Source organism: Oryzias latipes, chromosome 23, assembly GCF_002234675.1.
Source record: "Oryzias latipes chromosome 23, ASM223467v1".
NCBI lineage: Eukaryota > Metazoa > Chordata > Actinopteri > Beloniformes > Adrianichthyidae > Oryzias > Oryzias latipes.
The window spans coordinates 10,858,024-10,876,597 of NC_019881.2; the positions used below are offsets into that span (position 1 = coordinate 10,858,024).

The 18,574-nt window shown below is 41.3% G+C and overlaps 1 protein-coding gene across 1 annotated transcript; it reads right to left on the reverse strand.

The window, feature by feature from the left end:
- Positions 1-10,984: 10,984 nt before the first annotated feature.
- Positions 10,985-17,480, reverse strand: LOC105357065 (angiopoietin-related protein 5-like). The gene is made up of 7 exons (XM_023952270.1): positions 17,384-17,480; positions 17,111-17,185; positions 16,984-17,002; positions 16,806-16,903; positions 14,715-14,832; positions 14,366-14,551; positions 10,985-11,379 (listed from the first exon to the last, which is right to left on the reverse strand). Exons 2-7 carry the CDS (start codon positions 17,177-17,179, stop codon positions 11,081-11,083), a joined length of 789 nt encoding a protein of 262 aa, XP_023808038.1. The 5' UTR covers positions 17,180-17,185; positions 17,384-17,480; the 3' UTR covers positions 10,985-11,080.
- Positions 17,481-18,574: the final 1,094 nt, after the last annotated feature.

Below are 18,574 nucleotides of genomic sequence, written 5' to 3' on the forward strand. Positions count from 1 at the left end.
GCAGTCCACAGCCACGCAGTAATGGCGATAGCCAATATGGGCGGCGCCCGTAGATTTCGCGGCGGATTTGTGTATAGTGGTGCATAAAGTATTTTACAAGAGCTGAGCCGCTGGCGCCGCCCCTCCGTCATTTTTCCGCCCCGGGCGATCGCCCGTATGGCCCGTGCCTAAAACCGCTACTGTATTCCCGGGAGGGAAAAATAAAATCAGAGGACCTGATTATAATCACTGTCTCATTGAAAATAGAAAAATATCATAAGGTTCAGGAGGCCTGAGCAGGCTTGTTCCGCTTTGCGCAGCTGCCTGTCGGTCCGCCAGCTAACCTCCTGCGAGCCGACATAAGGCACGATGTGAGCTCTGAGTGAATGGCGTAAGACGTAGTTTGACTGCAGGACCTGAAGCAGAGACTCTCTGGGATGATCTCATGAACTCAAACTTGGAAACATTGTTATCACGTGGAACTATTAAAAATAAATAAACCTGATCTTTTAACACTCCATGTACATTGTGCATCCATGCATTTTTACTGAGATAAGCACAGGCAACCGCTCCATGTGGCTACCAGGCTAAAAACATTAGCTGGTAGCCCCTCCCACACGCGGCATGTTGCGTTCATGGAACTCCAGTTCATAGGAGTTTTGTGGAACTCCAACAACCACCCAGCCTAATTTAGACCACTACTAGATGTTAATGAAAACATAACTGCTGAACCGACCACAAAATCACCTGAATTATGCATACTCGCCCAAAGCCACTTTTATCCGCAAATTTAGAACAAAAACTGCCCAATTTCTGGTAACACTGTGGATGTGTTGAGGTGCATACTCCCCCGAGTGTTGTGGATTGTGCATTGCGCCGTCACGTTTGGTGAAGCATCTTCGATCGATGTAGTCTATGGAGTCCTATACTGTTCATAATTAAATAAATAAATATTTAATTAAATAAATAAATATGACCTCATGCAAATAAACAATCAACCAATAAATCTCTCATAAATATATAAAAGGATCATGAAATTGTGAAAAACCTGCACACAGATTTGAAATTAGCCATTATATTATTCAATATATTTCATTTTGCTTTGAAAACCTGTTCATTATTTTAAAACAGCATTTTAAAATATTCATTTTTAATCATGTTGAATATTATTATAATTCTACGTCTTTTTTCAGAAGCTCGTATTTCAAAATCAATATTTTCCAAAGTAAACTTGTTTTTATTTCATGTTGCTGTTTTTCACAATGGCTTTTTTATTTTATAATGAGCTTTTTCAGCAAACTGAGTCTGTCTGTCAATCACACAGAGACACATCACCATAGCAACTTGATACATATGTGATACATATGTGAGAGATTTCACATTTGTATGTGAATGAATATATTTTCAGTTGTATGTATACAAGCATTTCACTAGTGTGTGTGAGAGATTTCATACGTGTTTATGAATGCTAATTCTGAATAATGTCCTACACGGCACCTCATACACGTGTTCCCATCACTCTACCAGAGTTTGAAGCCAAAGCCCCTCCGCCGCCTCTCTACCTGCTTTTCCTCTCTACCTGTTCACCTGTTCATATCCTCTGCAGCTGAGAGTTGTTTTCCCCCGCGCTCCTCAGTGTATTCTACACACAGAGCGCAAAATACGGTCATCATAGCAGCAGGTCGACACGACAGTCGAAGAGCACTAGCGCAAGCGCAGCACAAGGATGAAAGAGCCGCAGGCAGGTTATAGCGCGGATAGAGCGGGTTAAGAAAATGAATGAAAGACCGGTCCGCTGAATAAATATTCAATACTGTACCTAGGCCTGCACAATATACCGCAAATGTATCGTTATCGCGACATCAAGCTGTGCAATATGCATACCGCAAAAGACGGCGAAAATCGCAATAAATGGTTACCTTGACCCTTGTGCTATCCTAGGCACTTTAACATTGGGAGTGGGGTCATCTAGACCCACTAGACAGTGCTCTGAACCTTTTTTCTCCAATAAATTGTGATCTTCACTGGTGTCCATGGATTACATGAAATCTTTCCACCTTTATCCACCTTTGTCATGGTAGGGAGAACACGTCAAAGTAAGGGGGGGGGGGGTCATCTAAGATAGCACAAGGGTTAAATGTGCTAAAACAAACTCATGGCAGCTTGAAATATTGAATAAATGAAATAAATCCCTTTATGCATTTAACCAATCGGAAGGACCCGTTTACGTTGTTGATCAATCAGATGAGCCCTTTTATGTTTGATGTTTGCCTCCTATGTTGACAAGGGTCATTTGGAGTATAATTTTTATACTGTTGCATTGAAATGGAAATGATGTTTTTGGTTGGTTTGACATTTGTTTATATACCGCAAATTATATCGTTATCGCAAAATTAATCACCAATATCGCATATCGCGAGTTTTCCTCATATCATGCAGCGCTAACTGTACCCCTTTTATTATTAGTCTGAACTCTTTTATTTTGGGAAATCTTTTATTTTGAAAAATTACCGGATCGGGTGCTAAATCAGTCCAGTAGGGGGAAAAAAATAAAAAGCCATGTATTCTTGTTTCTCCACATATATATATATATATATATATATTAAAAAAAAAAAACGTCCATCTCACCCTCCGCAGGTGGTTTCTCCTCCAAGCTCGGATCCTCTACCAGAGGCCTGGGAGCTTGAGGGTCCGGCGCAGTATCTTAGCTGTTCCTAGCACTACGCTTTTCTGGACTGAGAGGTCTGAGTTCTTTCCAGGTATCTGTTGTAGCCTCTCCTCCAGCTTGGGGGTTACTGCCCCGAGTGCTGCAATTACCACAGGCACCACTGTCACCTTCACTTTCCAGGCTTTTCTCCAGTTCTTCTCTGAGTCCCTGGTATTTCTCCAGTTTCTCATGTTCCTTCTTCCTGATGTTCCCATCGCTTGGTACTGCCACATCCACCACAACGGCTTTCCTCTGTTCTTTATCCACCACTACAATGTCTGGTTGGTTCGCCATTACCATCCTATCAGTCTGGATCTGGAAGTCCCACAGGATCTTTGCCCTCTCATTCTCTAACACCTTCGGAGGTGTTTCCCATTTTGACCTTGGGGTTTCCAGTTCATATTCTGCACACATGTTCCTGTATATTATTCCAGCCACTCGATTGTGGTGCTCCATGTATGCTTTCCCTGCCAGCATCTTACACCCTGCAGTTTTGTGCTGGATTGTTTCAGGTGCCTCTTTGCACAGCCTACACCTTGGGTCTTGTCTGGTGTGGTAGATCTGAGCCTCTATTGCTCTGGTGCTCAGGGCTTGTTCCTGGGCTGCCAGGATGAGCGTTTCGGTGCTGTCCTTTAAGCCAGCCCTTTCTAGCCATTGGTAGGACTTCTTGATATCAGCCACTTCAGTTATGGTCCGGTGGTACATCCCATGCAGGGGTTTGTCCTCCCATGAGGATCTGTCCTCCAGCACTGTATCCTCTGTTCTCCATTGCCTGAGACATTCACTGAGCACACTGTCATTTGGGGCCTTGAGCTTGATGTACTCATGGATCTTGGATGTTTCAACCTGGATAGTGGCTTCTATGCTCACTGTCCTCGGCCTCCTTCCTTGCGGCTAGCATACAGTCTTAGGGTGCTGGATTTGGGATGGAACCCTCCATGCATGGTGAGGAGCTTTCGTGTTTTAACATCCGTGGTCTGTATCTCTTCCTTTGGCCATCTTATTATTCCTGCAGGGTATCTGATAACTGGCAGTGCATAGCTGTTTATTGCCCGGGTCTTATTTTTGCCATTGAGCTGGCTTCTCAGGACTTGCCTTACTCGTTGGAGGTATTTAGCTTTTGCAGCTTTCCTTGTTGCCTGCTCCAGGTTGGCATTTGCCTGTGGAATTCCAAGGTACTTGTAACTGTCTTCGATGTCTGCTATTGTTCCTCCTGGGAGTGAGACCCCTCCTGTGTGGACTACCTTGCCTCTCTTAGTCACCATCCGGCTGCATTTTTTCTCGAGCCCGAATGACATCCCTATGTCAGTACTGTAGATCCTGGTAGTGTGGATCAGGGAGTCAATGTCACGCTCGCTCTTAGCATATAGCTTGATGTCATCCATGTAGAGGAGGTGGCTGATGTTGGCCCCATTTTTGAGTCGGTATCCATAGCCAGTCTTGGTGATTATTTGGCTGAGGGGGTTCAGACCTATGCAGAACAGCAGCACTTGTGCAAGTGGCTTCCCATTGGCTTCAAGGGTGGTTTTCCACAGCTTCATTGAGTTTCCTATGAAGGCTCTTAGAGTCCTGTTGATGTTGTACAGCTCCAAGCATTCAGTGATCCATGTGTGTGGCATTAAGTCATAGGCCTTCTTGTAATCAATCCAGGCTGTGCACAGGTTGGTGTGTCGTGACTTACAGTCTTGAGCGACTGTTCTGTCGACCAGGAGTTGGTGTTTGGCTCCTCTGGAGTCTCTACCAATGCCCTTCTGTGTGTTACTCATGAATTGATCCATGTGCCTATTTATCTTGGTTGCAATGATGCCTGACATGAGCTTCCATGTTGTGGAGAGACAGGTTATTGGCCGGTAGTCGGATAAACTGCACCCTTTGAAGGATCCTTCTGGATCAGGATCGTTCGCCCTTCCGTTAGCCATTCGGGGTGAGTCCCATCTCTTAGCAGCTGGTTCATTTGTGCTGCCAGACGCTCGTGGAGTGCGGTAAGCTTCTTTAGCCAGTAGGCATGTATCATGTCAGGGCCCGGTGCTGTCCAGTTCTTCATACCTGAGACTCTTTCTTGGATGTCTGCCACTGTGATGGTTACTGGATTCTGTTCAGGGAGGTTGCTATGTTCTTTTCTCAGAGAGACCAGCCACTGGGCATTGCTGTTATGTGCTGTCTCTTTCTCCCATATACTTTTCCAGTACTGTTCAGTTTCTAGCCTTGGTGGGTCTGCTCGGCTGTTTTGACCCTGCCACTGAGCGTACACTTTTGCAGGTTGAGTTGCGAAGAGCCTGTTTATTCGTCTGGCTTCATTGTCTCTTGTTTACCTCTTTAGGCGGCTGCTCAAGGCTAGGAGCCTTTGTTTGGCAGTTTCCAGTGCTTCAGGTATGGGCATCTGGCTGTATCTCATAGGTACTTGCTTTCTCATTGTACCTCTTTGAGCCTCTGTCAGCTTACTCACATCCTTCCGAGTTGCCTTGATTTTGGCCTCTAACCGTTGCTTCCATGGTGGGTACTGTTTTCTTCAATGGTTGCTCTTGTAGCCAAGCATCTCAAGGATCACTGCTGCTGAAGTGTAAACCAGTTCATTGGTTTCTGTGATGGTTGTGGTAGGAATTGCCCTCAATGCTTCATTCACAGTTTCCAGTAGACATTCAGGGGGTACATCACTTAACCGTTGTAGCTGGTGTCGGGGTTGCCTAGTGTTCATTGTAGACATGATTTTGTCTTTCAGGTCAGTTGCTGCCTTGCTCAGCGTAATTGTGGTTGTTGGGGCTGTGTACCCAATCTCAGGGTGGGAGTGTGGTATAACCTCCTCTCTGACCTGCTGTTCTGGCTCTCCCATGGCATTGTATTGTATCGCTTCAATCTCAAGATGTGATAGGAGTTGCCGTTTGTGTATGTTAGAGTGCTGGGCTACCAGTTGTTTGGCAGTTAGCCTTGATTGTGGGTTTCGAAGCATCCATTCATTCCACATTCTCTGCATGTAACCTCTCTGGGTGGGATTACTTGAGTAGTAGCATTCTAACAGGACAAGGTTCACATCTAGTCCATTTCCATCTTGTTCCAGTAGCCCACTTTCCATCAGGGTGCTCTGGTCCCTCAGCACCTGACGCAGACCTTGTTTGGCAGGGCGACGTCTGAGCTGGCATGACATGTGGTTCATTATCTCTCATGTTGTGAGGTAGGCATTAGCGTTAAGGGTCTTGCCCAAGGACCCTCAATGGGTGATGTTAATTGCCGTCATTGTTGTGGTAATTACCCCACTTCCATGGTAATTGCCCCATTTCATTGCCTTTTTTTCCATTACCATTAATTGTACGTTCCGCCCTGGGAATCGAACCCGGGTTTCCTGCATGACAGTCCTGCACCTTACCAACCGAGCTATGTATGTATATATATATGTATATATATATATATATATATATATATATATATATATATATATATATATATATATATATATATATATATATGTATATGTATGTATGTATATATATATATATATGTATATATATATATATATGTATGTATGTATATATATATATATATGTATATATATATATATATGTATGTATGTATATATATATATATATATGTATATATATATATGTATGTATGTATATATATATATATATATGTATATATATATATATATATATATGTATGTATGTATATATATATATATATATGTATGTATATATATATATATATGTATGTATATATATATATGTATGTATATATATATATATATATATATATATATATATATATATATATGTATGTATATATATATGTATGTATATATATATATGTATGTATATATATATATGTATGTATATATATATATGTATGTATATATATATATGTATGTATATATATATATGTATGTATATATATATATATATATGTATATATATATATATATATATATATATATATATGTATATGTATATACATACATACGTATGTATGTATGTATGTATGTATGTATGTATGTATGTATGTATGTATGTATGTATGTATGTATGTATGTATGTATGTATGTATGTATGTATGTATGTATGTATGTATGTATGTATGTATGTATGTATGTATGTATGTATGTATGTATGTATGTATGTATGTATGTATGTATACATATATATATATATATATATATATATATAGTCCATTTATCGCTGTATGTATGTATATATATATATATATATATATATATATATATATATATATATATATATATATATATATATATATATATATATATATATGTGTATGTATGTATGTATGTATGTATGTATGTATGTATGTATATATATATATATATATATATATATATATATATATATATATATATATATATATATATATATATAGTGTCTAAACCAGGTAGACATCACATGACCAGTTCACTCCAACATTGTCCAGCGCAGTAACAACAGAGAGCTGACTTTGTCATGAGCTTTTGTTGTGGCCATCAACTCCAGAAACTCCGCTGTGACGGTCTTTTCAACACCTCTAATAAATATGTACAGCTGTATGTGTCTGTGATGTCGATGCTTTCATCAACAGCAACCGAAAATACAATAAATGACTGGATTCCTTCATCTGGCGCCCAAGTCACCTCAGAGATGTATCTGTAATTGTAATCCTTGACAGACTGATGTTGACAAAGGTCAACTGCTTTTTTGGGCAGAAGACTTCTGCAGCTTTCAGCATTTTTTGAAAAAGTTCACCATCCGAAAATGGTTTGGTATGTTTGCTGCAACTTGTTTGTAATAAGGTGTCTGTCACTGCTCCATCACTGACGTCACGGCTGCAGTAAATGCAGACGGTTGTTCATAAGTCCAGATAATACATTGTAAATCTTCTCTTTTTTTAACTACTAATGGTGAAACTTTTCTTTAAGGTGAGTCTCATATGCACTAAATTTTATATTCTTTGAGCACTGAGACCTATTGATAACATGCCAAGCATGCAGGTTTTGCATTCAGCTCCATGAACAACTAAAACTCTGTCCATTTTTCCTGGAAAGCTCAGCACTTCACTTCAACCTTTTTTTTCTTTTTGACAACATTTTGGTCATTAGGGTGTCACGACTTATCATTTTTGTAGCAACGTAACAGCGGTGAGGCTCGCGGGGAACCAAACTGCATCTTACCCAGACGCAGAGCTGTTAGGTTTTGCTTTTGGCACATGCAGAGATATGCTGTTTCACCTGTTCTGCTTTTCCTTTGCTCTCCCTAGGGGCGGAATAGCACATTTCGGTTATATTAAAAAAAAAAAAACATAACTCGCCACAGGAATCGACCAGAAACGTGCTTGTTTTTTAAACATCCTTATAATTTTTACGCTTCATGACTGAGTCGGATTGAACCATCTGGCGGGCCGGATGTTTGACACCCCTGGTCTAAACAATATTAACTAAATGACTAAAGAAAATTAGGATAATACAAGTAAAAGAAAAGATAAACATGGTTTGTTTCTCCAAACCATGATTTGGAATGTGTGACGAATTGAACGATGAAACCCAGGAGCAGGAAGGACATAACACACTTCCTCAAATCAGGAAAGGTTTTAATAACCAGAGTGAACACGACTAAACTCAGGATAGGCCACACCTTATATAGGAGCTTGATGAGAATTAATTGCAGCTGTGACTCTCACAGGAGACCTCAGAGGAGGGGAGGACATCCAGGAGAAGTCACAGCCTGCTAGACTAATCAAAGCAACAATCAGGCATTTCATGACATAACCCCCGGCTCCCCCCGCTACGTCCGACTGTGACAGTCAGGGACCCATTGATGATCTGCAGGACCGTAACCCTCCCAGTCGAAAAGGTACTGCATGTCCTGGCCCACTCGTCTGGAAGCAAGTAGGGCTTCAATAATAATGGATTAGATTCATCTGCGCTTTTCCAGACACTCAAAGCGCTCAACAGTGTGTCCATTATTCATTCACTCCTCATTCATTCTTGGTGATGGTAAGTTACTGTTGTAACCACAGCTGCCCTGGGGCAGACTGACAGAGGCGTGGCTGCCAGTTTGCGCCTACGGCCATCACCAGAATCAATCATACACATTAACATACCTGTGGAGCTGCATTGGGGGCAAGGAGGGTGAAGTGACTTGCCCAAGAACACAACGACAGTTGGATGGGGGGAGCGGAGATTGAACCGCCGACCCTTTGATCATTGGACGACCTGCTCAGGCTGCTAAGGGAGAGTAACCGGAAGAATTGATTAGGGTATGGTAGGAGTACTCAGTCCAGGGAAGCTGAGACAACCACGTCTTGGGGTTCTTGAAAAACATGGCTTGTCACGTCGACTATAGATCCTGGTTCTACCGCTCTACCTGGCCATTAGTTTGGGGGTGGAAACCAGAACTTAGACTGACCCTGATCCCTTAGAGGTTGCAGAACTCCTTCCAGAATGTAGCTATGAACATTGGACCACGATCAGAGGGGATGTTTTGTGGAAGGCCATGCAGATGATGGCAGGCATTAACTGTAATTCTCTTTAGTCATTCTTTATCCAGAAAATTCCCATCTCCCATCCCTTCTGACTCTTTTTCTGCTTCTCATTTATTTTCCTCCTTTCTGCTCCCCAATCCGAGGGAAATATCCCGCCTCATCCACAAGTACAAACCATTGACATGTCTGCTCGATCCCTCCCAATATCCCTGGTTAAATCTTACCTCCCTTCTCTTTTTCCCTTCATTTATGCTATTATCCACTCCTCATTGAGATCCGGTATTGTTCCCTCACTTCTTAAGACCGCTGCTGTCAATAGTCGCCTCCGAACCATCAATTCAATCAAAATGATCTCCTTGAACCCTTTCAATACGGTTTTCGCTCCCTTCATAGCACTGAAACTGCCCTGATGAAAATCACAAATGACCTTCTCCTAGCAGCTAATTCTGGACTCGTCACCATCCTCATCCTACTTGATCTGAGAGCGGCATTTGACACCGTATCTCACTCCATCCTCCTTTACAGACTTTCAGCTTTCTGTATAAAGTACACCCCCCCTCGGCTGGTTTCAGTCATACTTCTTCTCAAGCACCAAGTGCAAGTTTATCCAAATGAAATCTTATAAATTTCAACCCTCACTCATTTTCTCTGGTGTTCCTCAAAGTTCTGTTCTCTGTCCCTTCTTCTTCATTACCCACCTACTGACCTCTGGCAATATATTCCGTAAATTCAACATTGATTTTCATAGTTTTGCGGATGACACTCAGATCTATCTGTCCAGTAAACCCAACTCTTCTCTTCGACTTGCCTCCCTTTCTTCCTGCCTGTCTTAAATAAAAACCTGGTTAACCTCAAACTTCCTCAAACTTAACAGTGTTAAAACCAAATTATTTCTTGTAGGTTCCAAATCCACTCTTTCCAAAGTTTCCAATTTTACACTTTCCATTGATTCCTCTCCAGTTGTTCCCTTCCCCTCAAGTAAAGAGTCTGGGTTTCATCCTTGACAGTACATTATCCTTTCAGTCTCACATCAATAGCACTACTCGGATGGCCTACATTGATTAATGCCATATTAACCGTCTCAGCCCCTCCCTCACGGTCCACTCCACTTCCACTTTAGTTCTTAGTCTGTTCATTTTTCGCCTTGACTATTGCAATGCACTTCTCTCTGGTATTCCCAATGAAACTCTGAATAAACCTTTTTTTTAAATTGTTCCAGAATTCAGCTGTCCGCATCATCATCATCCGAACTCCTTCCTTCCTTCCATCACATCACGCCCATTCTCCAGCAGCTGAACAGGCTTCCAGTAGCTTTCAGGATTAAATTCATACTACTTCTCTACACTTTCAAAGCCCTTCATAACCTGGCTCCTTCTTATCTTTCTAAACTCCCCCATATTAATAATAATGGATTGGATTTATCTGCGCTTTTCCTGACGCTCAAAGCACTTACAGTGTGTCCATTAATCATTCAGTCCTTATTCATACTTGGTGACGGTAAGCTACTGTTGTAACCACAGCTGCCCTGGGACAGACTTACAGAGGCGTGGCTGCCAGTACGGGCCAACGGCCTCTGACTATCACTGGGATCATTAATGCAGATTCATAGGTAGGCAGTGGCGTTAAGGGTCTTGCTCAAGGGCCCTCACTGGGTGATGTTAATTGCTCACATATTGCTCATATTCTTCTTCCTTTCAGCCTTCTGTCCCTCCAGCCCATATGGTCACCATGGGGGGCAGTGCCTTCAGCTGCTCAACTCCCAAACTCTGGAACTCTCTCCCTCCAGACCTCCGTAACATTCACTCCTTTCCAATTTTTAAATCCAGACTAAAAACCTATCAGTTATTCAGAAGTTTCAACTCGTTTATTGTTTTTCTGAAATATAACCATGTTTTAGAATAACAAAGTGTCTGGAAATACAGAAATACTTTGAAACTGTTACATGGGAGTGATCATCATTCTGGTGGCTTTGGCTGAGTAGGGGGCAGGTCCTTTCCAGGTGAGCCAGTGAAGACCTGAAGACCAACCAATGTTATCCCCCTTTGGATGCCAGTCACCATTCAGACTGGCAGAGCCACACTTGCTGTACCACCAGCCGCCACGTTTAGAATCGGTGCATGAATTTGTAGCAATGTCACCAAAGATGCAAGGGTTGCAGCCGTCACTGTCATGGTCAGAGGTGCTGAAGCCATAGCCATTTTGGTCGACGCCAGGATAGGCTCCTCGGATAGCATCACCTTAAGACAGAAACATTGATCAGTATTATTATCAGTATTAGTGTTCAAAAAAACAGACTGACCAGAAGCAAACATGATCAGTCAATGGCTCCTTTGCTGTTGTGAAACAAAGGTGCAACAAGGATCTGTCTTTGCTCCTTCTACAATGGACTACACAATGGACTTCCATCCTTTAGTATAGGGGTGGCCAACCCTGGTCCTCAAGAGCCTCAATCCTGTCTGTTTTCCAGCTCTCCCTGGACTACTTGATGCTAATTACCTAAATCAGGTGTGTTCAGTCAATCAGGATGTGAAATCACTTAAGTCAGCTAATCAACAGCACCCTGGTGAGGGAGAGCTGGAAAACAGGCAGGGTTGAAGCTCTTGAGGACCAGGGTTAGCCATCCCTGCTTTAGTATATATACTTTAGTTTGCTATTCAATATTAAAGCCACAGTGCACATGTTCTCACTTGTCCACGTAGTTACCAAGGACACAAAGTTGTCATGCATCTTTTCTTCTGTAACTATCACACTTTGATACTCTCAGACAACAGTCAGTTGTCTGGTATACTTGTAAGAAGAGACAAAGGACTAGGAAAACTGACACTTTCCAGACCTAATAATAAGATGTGAATCTAAGCTTGTTGTGGCGGGAAAAAGAAAAAAAAACTCTCTAACTGGGATGTTTAAAGGTATTTATAAGATTGAATGGGTGAAGAGTGGGTTTAGTCTTTAGAGATACCTTATATGCTTGTAAGTATTACACTATGGACTAAACCATAAAACCTTTGGGAGAAATTATAGGACAATATTTCTAATTCTTCCAAAACACAAACCACCAGCTTATACATTTTAAGTTCTGTCACAGACTTACTACACCCCTGCAACAATGTTTCCTATGGGAGGGGTTAAGAGCCCAAATTTTCATTTGTGTTCACCTAATTCCTTTGGCAGTTTTAAACATATGATGTAGGAATGTCCCCCTGTTCACAAGTTTTGGAATCCAATATCTGAGATATTGTCTGTATTTTTTAGCAAAAGTATTTCATGTGACCCTACTTTGCTACTTCTCAATGATAACTCTCAGCTAGGACTCAACAAGCAGCAGCTCCAATTGGTGCTGACAGGTCTTACAGCGGCCAAGAAATTGTTATTTCAAAGATGGCTGCCACCTCATGATCTTGACACCAGGAAATGTTTGGCGCACTTCCGTTACATTGTACTGTTGGAAATATCCACTGCCAGGATAAACAGAGTTAGTTCTCCAACACTGGTAATGCAGTCAGAGGCAGCGGTGCAGTCCCCCTTTATTTCTTTTCACAGTCAACTATTATTAGGAATATGAATGTGGTTTATATGTGTATGTATAAAACACTTTCACTTGTTTTGTTTTGACTAATTGCTGTTGTAGAGAACCCCTGGGGCTCTGCCGCCATGGAGGGTGGGGGAGTTTTTTTATTTTTTTATTGTTCAAGGTTTGTCCTGAAATGTCATTTGAAATGGTGCGATAACAAATTGTTCACAAAAAAACAAGACTCTGAAACTGGATGAGACCACATGCACCACAAGACAACTTCTGCAGATCATTTTTGCACTGTTCTCTTTTTTTCTGGTCACACAACAGAAAAAACGCTGACTAAATAGCTGCGGACGGACAAAAGTAATCGGAAAGAACGCCTGATCGGAAGAAAAATGTGTTATGTAAACACGCCCTTCGGAATACTCTGCCCTGATAAGACTCGTTCGGATCAAAATTTCTTTCCGATCGAGATAGGTGGGTTATGCCGATTGTTGATTCAATCGTGTTGCATATAAACAGTTCATTCCAATTGTGGGTCACAACTACTCTGGTTTTACATCGTGCATAGATGGTGTTTCGCTCCAGAGAAGGCTTTGGAGCTCAAACAGGACCGAACGGCTGTCTGCGGATGCCCGTGGACGCCTCTGCGCTCCACCCTTGCCCCGCGGGCTCCTCGCCTCTCCCAAGGGAGAGAGTGCTGGGGAGGAGCGCTACGTGCCCCCTGACGACGTCCGAACACTGCGGGGTCTGGGCCCGACTGCGGGTGGACCAAGTAAGCCATGTCTCTGATCAGAGCAGCCGGACTTATAGCTTTGTGTTTAAGGGGAGGGGAGGGGAGGATGCTTTGTTAAGTGTGGGAGGCTTTGGACTGCGATCCGTCCCGCAGCTCTTGGTGAATGAGCTGCCAAACTCAGGAGAACCGTGTCTCCCGGTAGAACTGAGTCTCCAAGCAGAGGAACGGCTTTGGGGCGGTGTGTTAGCTTTTCAAAGCAGAAATGCTGTTCAGTCCTTAGAAACCGTTCAAACAATCAATGTGGATTTGTGTTTCCAGTCGTGTCTCGACAAAATAAAGGTTAATGTTATTCCCACATATTTACGTGCAACCAAGATGCAGATTGCAACATTTCCCGCATGGATTTTATGTTCATCCAAGGCTAATGTTGTTAGCACGTGTTTGCCTTCTCCTAACCCTTCTTCTGACTACGTTCCACCACAAAAAAAAAACACTGAGGACACGGATTTAAGAATAAAATGATGTGCGAACAGGCGCTTCATAGTAACCATAACAATAATAAAAGCAGGTTTAGAAGATTATCTCGTATATTAGCTGCCACATGTTTATATGTGGCCCATGTACACGGTTGAATTCTAATCCGATCTTTGATCTGATCAAAACATTTTGCACATGTAACCACGGCTATTGATTTTTGTTTTTTCTAACTTGCTCTCTTGCAGTTGTGCAAACACAAAAGTAATAAAAATACACAAAGAACTCAGGTCAATTCAAACAAAGAACATCTCCATCTCATGGGTAAGATGGAGCAGTGTAACAAAAGTGTGTTGTGTTTTATAGAGGATAAACAAAAAGATGGCTAAAAAGCGTACAGAAGACCATCATGGTGGGCGCTACAGAGAAAAAGTGTGACTGGCAAGAATTTAAATTTTGAGGCTTTTATATTGATATTCGTTTAAGATTGCATCCGTACCTGCGGTTCCACTGTATCTGCCAACACTCAGTCTGTAGTTTGTGCTCTCATCTCCCACCCTGAAGTCTTCATACTCAGCATAAGCACTGCCACCTTCAAAGTCCCACAAGTCCACTCTCAGTTTCCACCTCTTGGATTTGTCTTTGGTCATAGCAGAAATCTTCTCCAGACCGAGCCAGTGATCCCCTGAAGGAATCAGGACAAGCAAAGTTTATACAGATTATTTTACACTCTTTACTGAGAGTTGATAGAACCCTGTTGTTCACTTTATGCAACATTCAGTTATATCGGAATTTGACACATTGTAGCTGGGATAGTTTAAGACCCAAATATCTCATTTTTTACATACATAAAGCAAATCCAAATCCATTCTTATATGCTGCCCATTCCCTGTCGAAGGCCACTGCTCCTCCAGTACGCTTCTGGATCACTGTCCAGATTCCATTTCTACCCATCTCACAGTAAGCCTGCACAGGAACAGATGAAGAGATTTAAAGTTAGTGTCCCATTTGTTTTCATGCATCTTGGTATGTGAAATGTGTTTTCCACATTTGATCTTTCCCAAGGAGCGGTGAGCAACAAACACACCCACTAGGCATGGACACATCTATTAGATATCTAAGTCATGGCTATTTCAAAGCTCACAGCTATAGATATGCATTATGCATCTGATAGACATCAAGTCATAGAGGTCTAATGCATCTCACTCTTTAGATCTTTGGCAGACCACTTTTCCGCAACTAGACTCTGTTGTTCAGCAAAAGGTAAGAAATTTGTACTAAACTCATTCTGATAATAATCTACTCTGACTATAGATTAAAATTTTTACCATCATTTTTTTCTACTAAGTGTTAAAAAGAGTTAAAGATCAAAGTGTAAATATAAATGTTGGAATGTTGTTTTGATCGAAGTTTCTGTGACCTTTAACCCCAGATACATTTCAGTAGAAATGTTTGTTGCTTCTTGGAATGTAGAACTTTGTGAAGACTAGTTGTCTGTCAACAAAAAGGCTGCACGGTGACATAATGGTTAGCTTTCATAGGTTAACTGATGTCTGCTAATTGCTAATAGAGTAACAAAAAAGAGTTGTCAGAGATGTCCTGTAAACATCAACAGTAGATGTACATTAGACATCCTGTGCCTAAATTGTCAATTTCCATGCGGGAACCTCCCAAATGGATAAATAAAGTTGTCTATCTATCTATCTATCTATCTATCTATCTATCTATCTATCTATCTATCTATCTATCTATCTATCTATCTATCTATCTATCTATCTATCTATCTATCTATCTATCTATCTATCTATCTATCTATCTATCTATCTATCTATCTATCTATCTATCTATCTATCTATCTATCTATCTATCTATCTATCTATCTATCTATCTATCTATCTATCTATCTATCTATCTATCTATCTATCTATCTATCTATCTATCTATCTATCTATCTAGCGGGCAGCTGCACTCGATAACCATTTGGTGGTTTAACCCCCAATCCAACCACTTTATGCTGAGTGTCAAGCAGGGAAGCACTGGGTCCCAATTTGAGTATTTGGTATGACTCGGCCTGGATTTAAACTCACTACCTTCCAGTCTCAGGATGGACACTCTACCAGAAGGCCACTGAGATGGATTTATTCAAGCTTTTATCAAAAGATATCTTACAACAGGAATGAAGCTGATTTTAATTGTAGCTTCAAGGTTTACTGTTGACAGGATCTCAGTTTTCCTCAGTTTGATTTGTTAAGCAACTTCTAATTAGCAAACTATATGGAGCCATAGATGGAGAAAACCAATGCAGAAGAAGAAGTTAAGAACCTTCAGCTTTGTTTGTTACACTGTTATTAAAGGGTTTTCAAAATCCAGGAATGAAAAAAACCCAGTTCTATAAACATGATGCATCTTCATGGATGGTCTTCAAGGACTTAGCAGTTAACTTTTACTACACTGCACTGCTGAATAGGAGGCATAACATGTTTTAGCTGAAACGGGAACCAGATTAAAAGTGGCTGAGAGATTTTCTTTCTTCTTAAAACCAATTACCATCTGCCTTTACAAACTGATTTAGCTGGTATATACATGGCAGACACTATTTTAAAAATGTTATATTTTTGCCTCATTAACCTGGGCGGCAGTTTAGCTCAGGTGGAAGACCAGGTTGTGCAACAACCAAAGGGTTGCCGGATCAATCCCCACCCTCACCAGCCAGCTGTCGTCCCCCCCCAGCGCGGCCAGTCTGCAGCTCACCGCTCCCCCCAGGGGACAGAAATGTGGAGAAGAATGTCCCCATTGTGGGATAAATAAAGTATCAATTATATTATTATTATTAACGTTTCATCTTCTCTTGTCTCTAAACTCTGAAATCTTTCATATGTATTAGCAGAATATTAAAAAGGAAAAAATCACAAACTGCAATAAGAAGTCATGTTTGATACCTTAAAGCTGTTTCTGAATCCTTCAGGTTGGATGCTGTAAACCCCACTGGCTCCAGTTGGTGAAACTGTCCGAATGTATGAACAATCGAGTGGTCTACCTGACAAGAGAAAAAGAGATGACATTGTGAACAGTTTCTGGGAGTCAAATTTAAAAATGTATTAACATCATGTTCTTTACCTGCATTTACGGATCCACTCTTTATTAATATAAATAAAGAAAAACAAGAAAGGATGAGACTTAATCTATGGATCAACAGTAATTTTACACTGTTTTTTACACAACATAAGTTTTTAGCTTTCTTTACCCCAGTCTGCATGGAGAAGATCAAGAGGAGAGCTAACATGAGTTCAGACCAGCCGAGGAGACCTCCCATCTTGACCTGTGTTCAGGAGAAACACGTCTGTCTCACATTTTACAGAGTAAACTTTACTCAGAGAACGTTTGAAATAGTTCAAGTGAAATTGGAAAAGTCAAACCTATTAAAAAACACAACTTTTGAATATCACGGAAACCCATACATTTTGCTTAGTTGTCTCTTGAAAAACCTATTGGGTATAACCTCACAGTGAACACATACCTGTTTGCTGTGTGAAGCTTGAGTCGCAGCTCAAAGTCTCAGGACAAACAACGTCTTTTAAACTGTCTGGACTGCCACACCTCCTTCCTCATCACTGTTAATGTCCTCATTCCTGTTAGGTCAGGCTGAGTTTGAGGGAAGTGTGAGCATCTGAAGCCTCCACCTATCCTCTGAGTAAACACTGACTTTTCTTGACCTTTCACGTGTAGATGAGTTTCTCCACGTTTGGGTCATGACTGCCCAAGACATTTCTGCTTCCTGGACATCACTCACCTGGCTGCACCTGCCTGACTGAATGACATTCGACGACAAACCCAAAGAAAGACTCATGTTTTGTATTCAGTCTAACTCTGTAGTCAAGACGTTTTTGGATCACAGCTAACAAAGAGTTAAATTAACCCTTTAACAGTGGCGCTTTAACTCTCCTGTTGATGCTCTTTGACTCATCGTGACTCATTAACTGTTTACGCAATTATTGTAACTCCAACGGACTCTAAAGCAGAGAAAAACAGCCTCTCCCCGATATCCAACACTTATCAGCTTAACACTGCTCTGAATCCATTGGAACAATAATTGCATAAATGTAGTTCAAAGAGAATGGGTTATTTCTTGTCATTGGCTATAGCTCCTGTATTAATAGGCTGCATGCCTGCCTTTATTTTCAGCACACTAGACAGTTTCCTGAGACTCTAGTTTCAAGCTGTGTTTACTCTTCAGTCCTTATGCGTCTCTTGGATTGAATAAGAGAGACAACAAGTTCATTCAACACAACTCGATGGTGCGCGCATCTTTAGCATACGTTAATGCATTGAGTCTATATATCCCTAAGGGTTCTTCAGGAATGGAATGAAAACACCTTCAACCTGCAGCATCTTTTTTGTGAGCTCTTGCTGTGAAGGACTAGTGTTGTCAGGAATTGACATTGTTTTGGGATTGGATCTACAAAGTTGGATTTGAACATAGAAACAGGTGCAAAGTTAACCTTATGAGTTGACACAAGAGTGTGAGACCAGAATGGACTACAAAACCATCAGCAAGAAGCTGGGGCTTAAGGTGACAACTGTTGGTGCAATTGTTGCACACTCTTGAATGATGATAATTCAGGCGTTCGTGATTTTTTAGAACTTTCTTTAATCAGTCTATTTTTTTTACAATCTTTGCTCAGACCTCACGACTTTCGCCAACACGTGC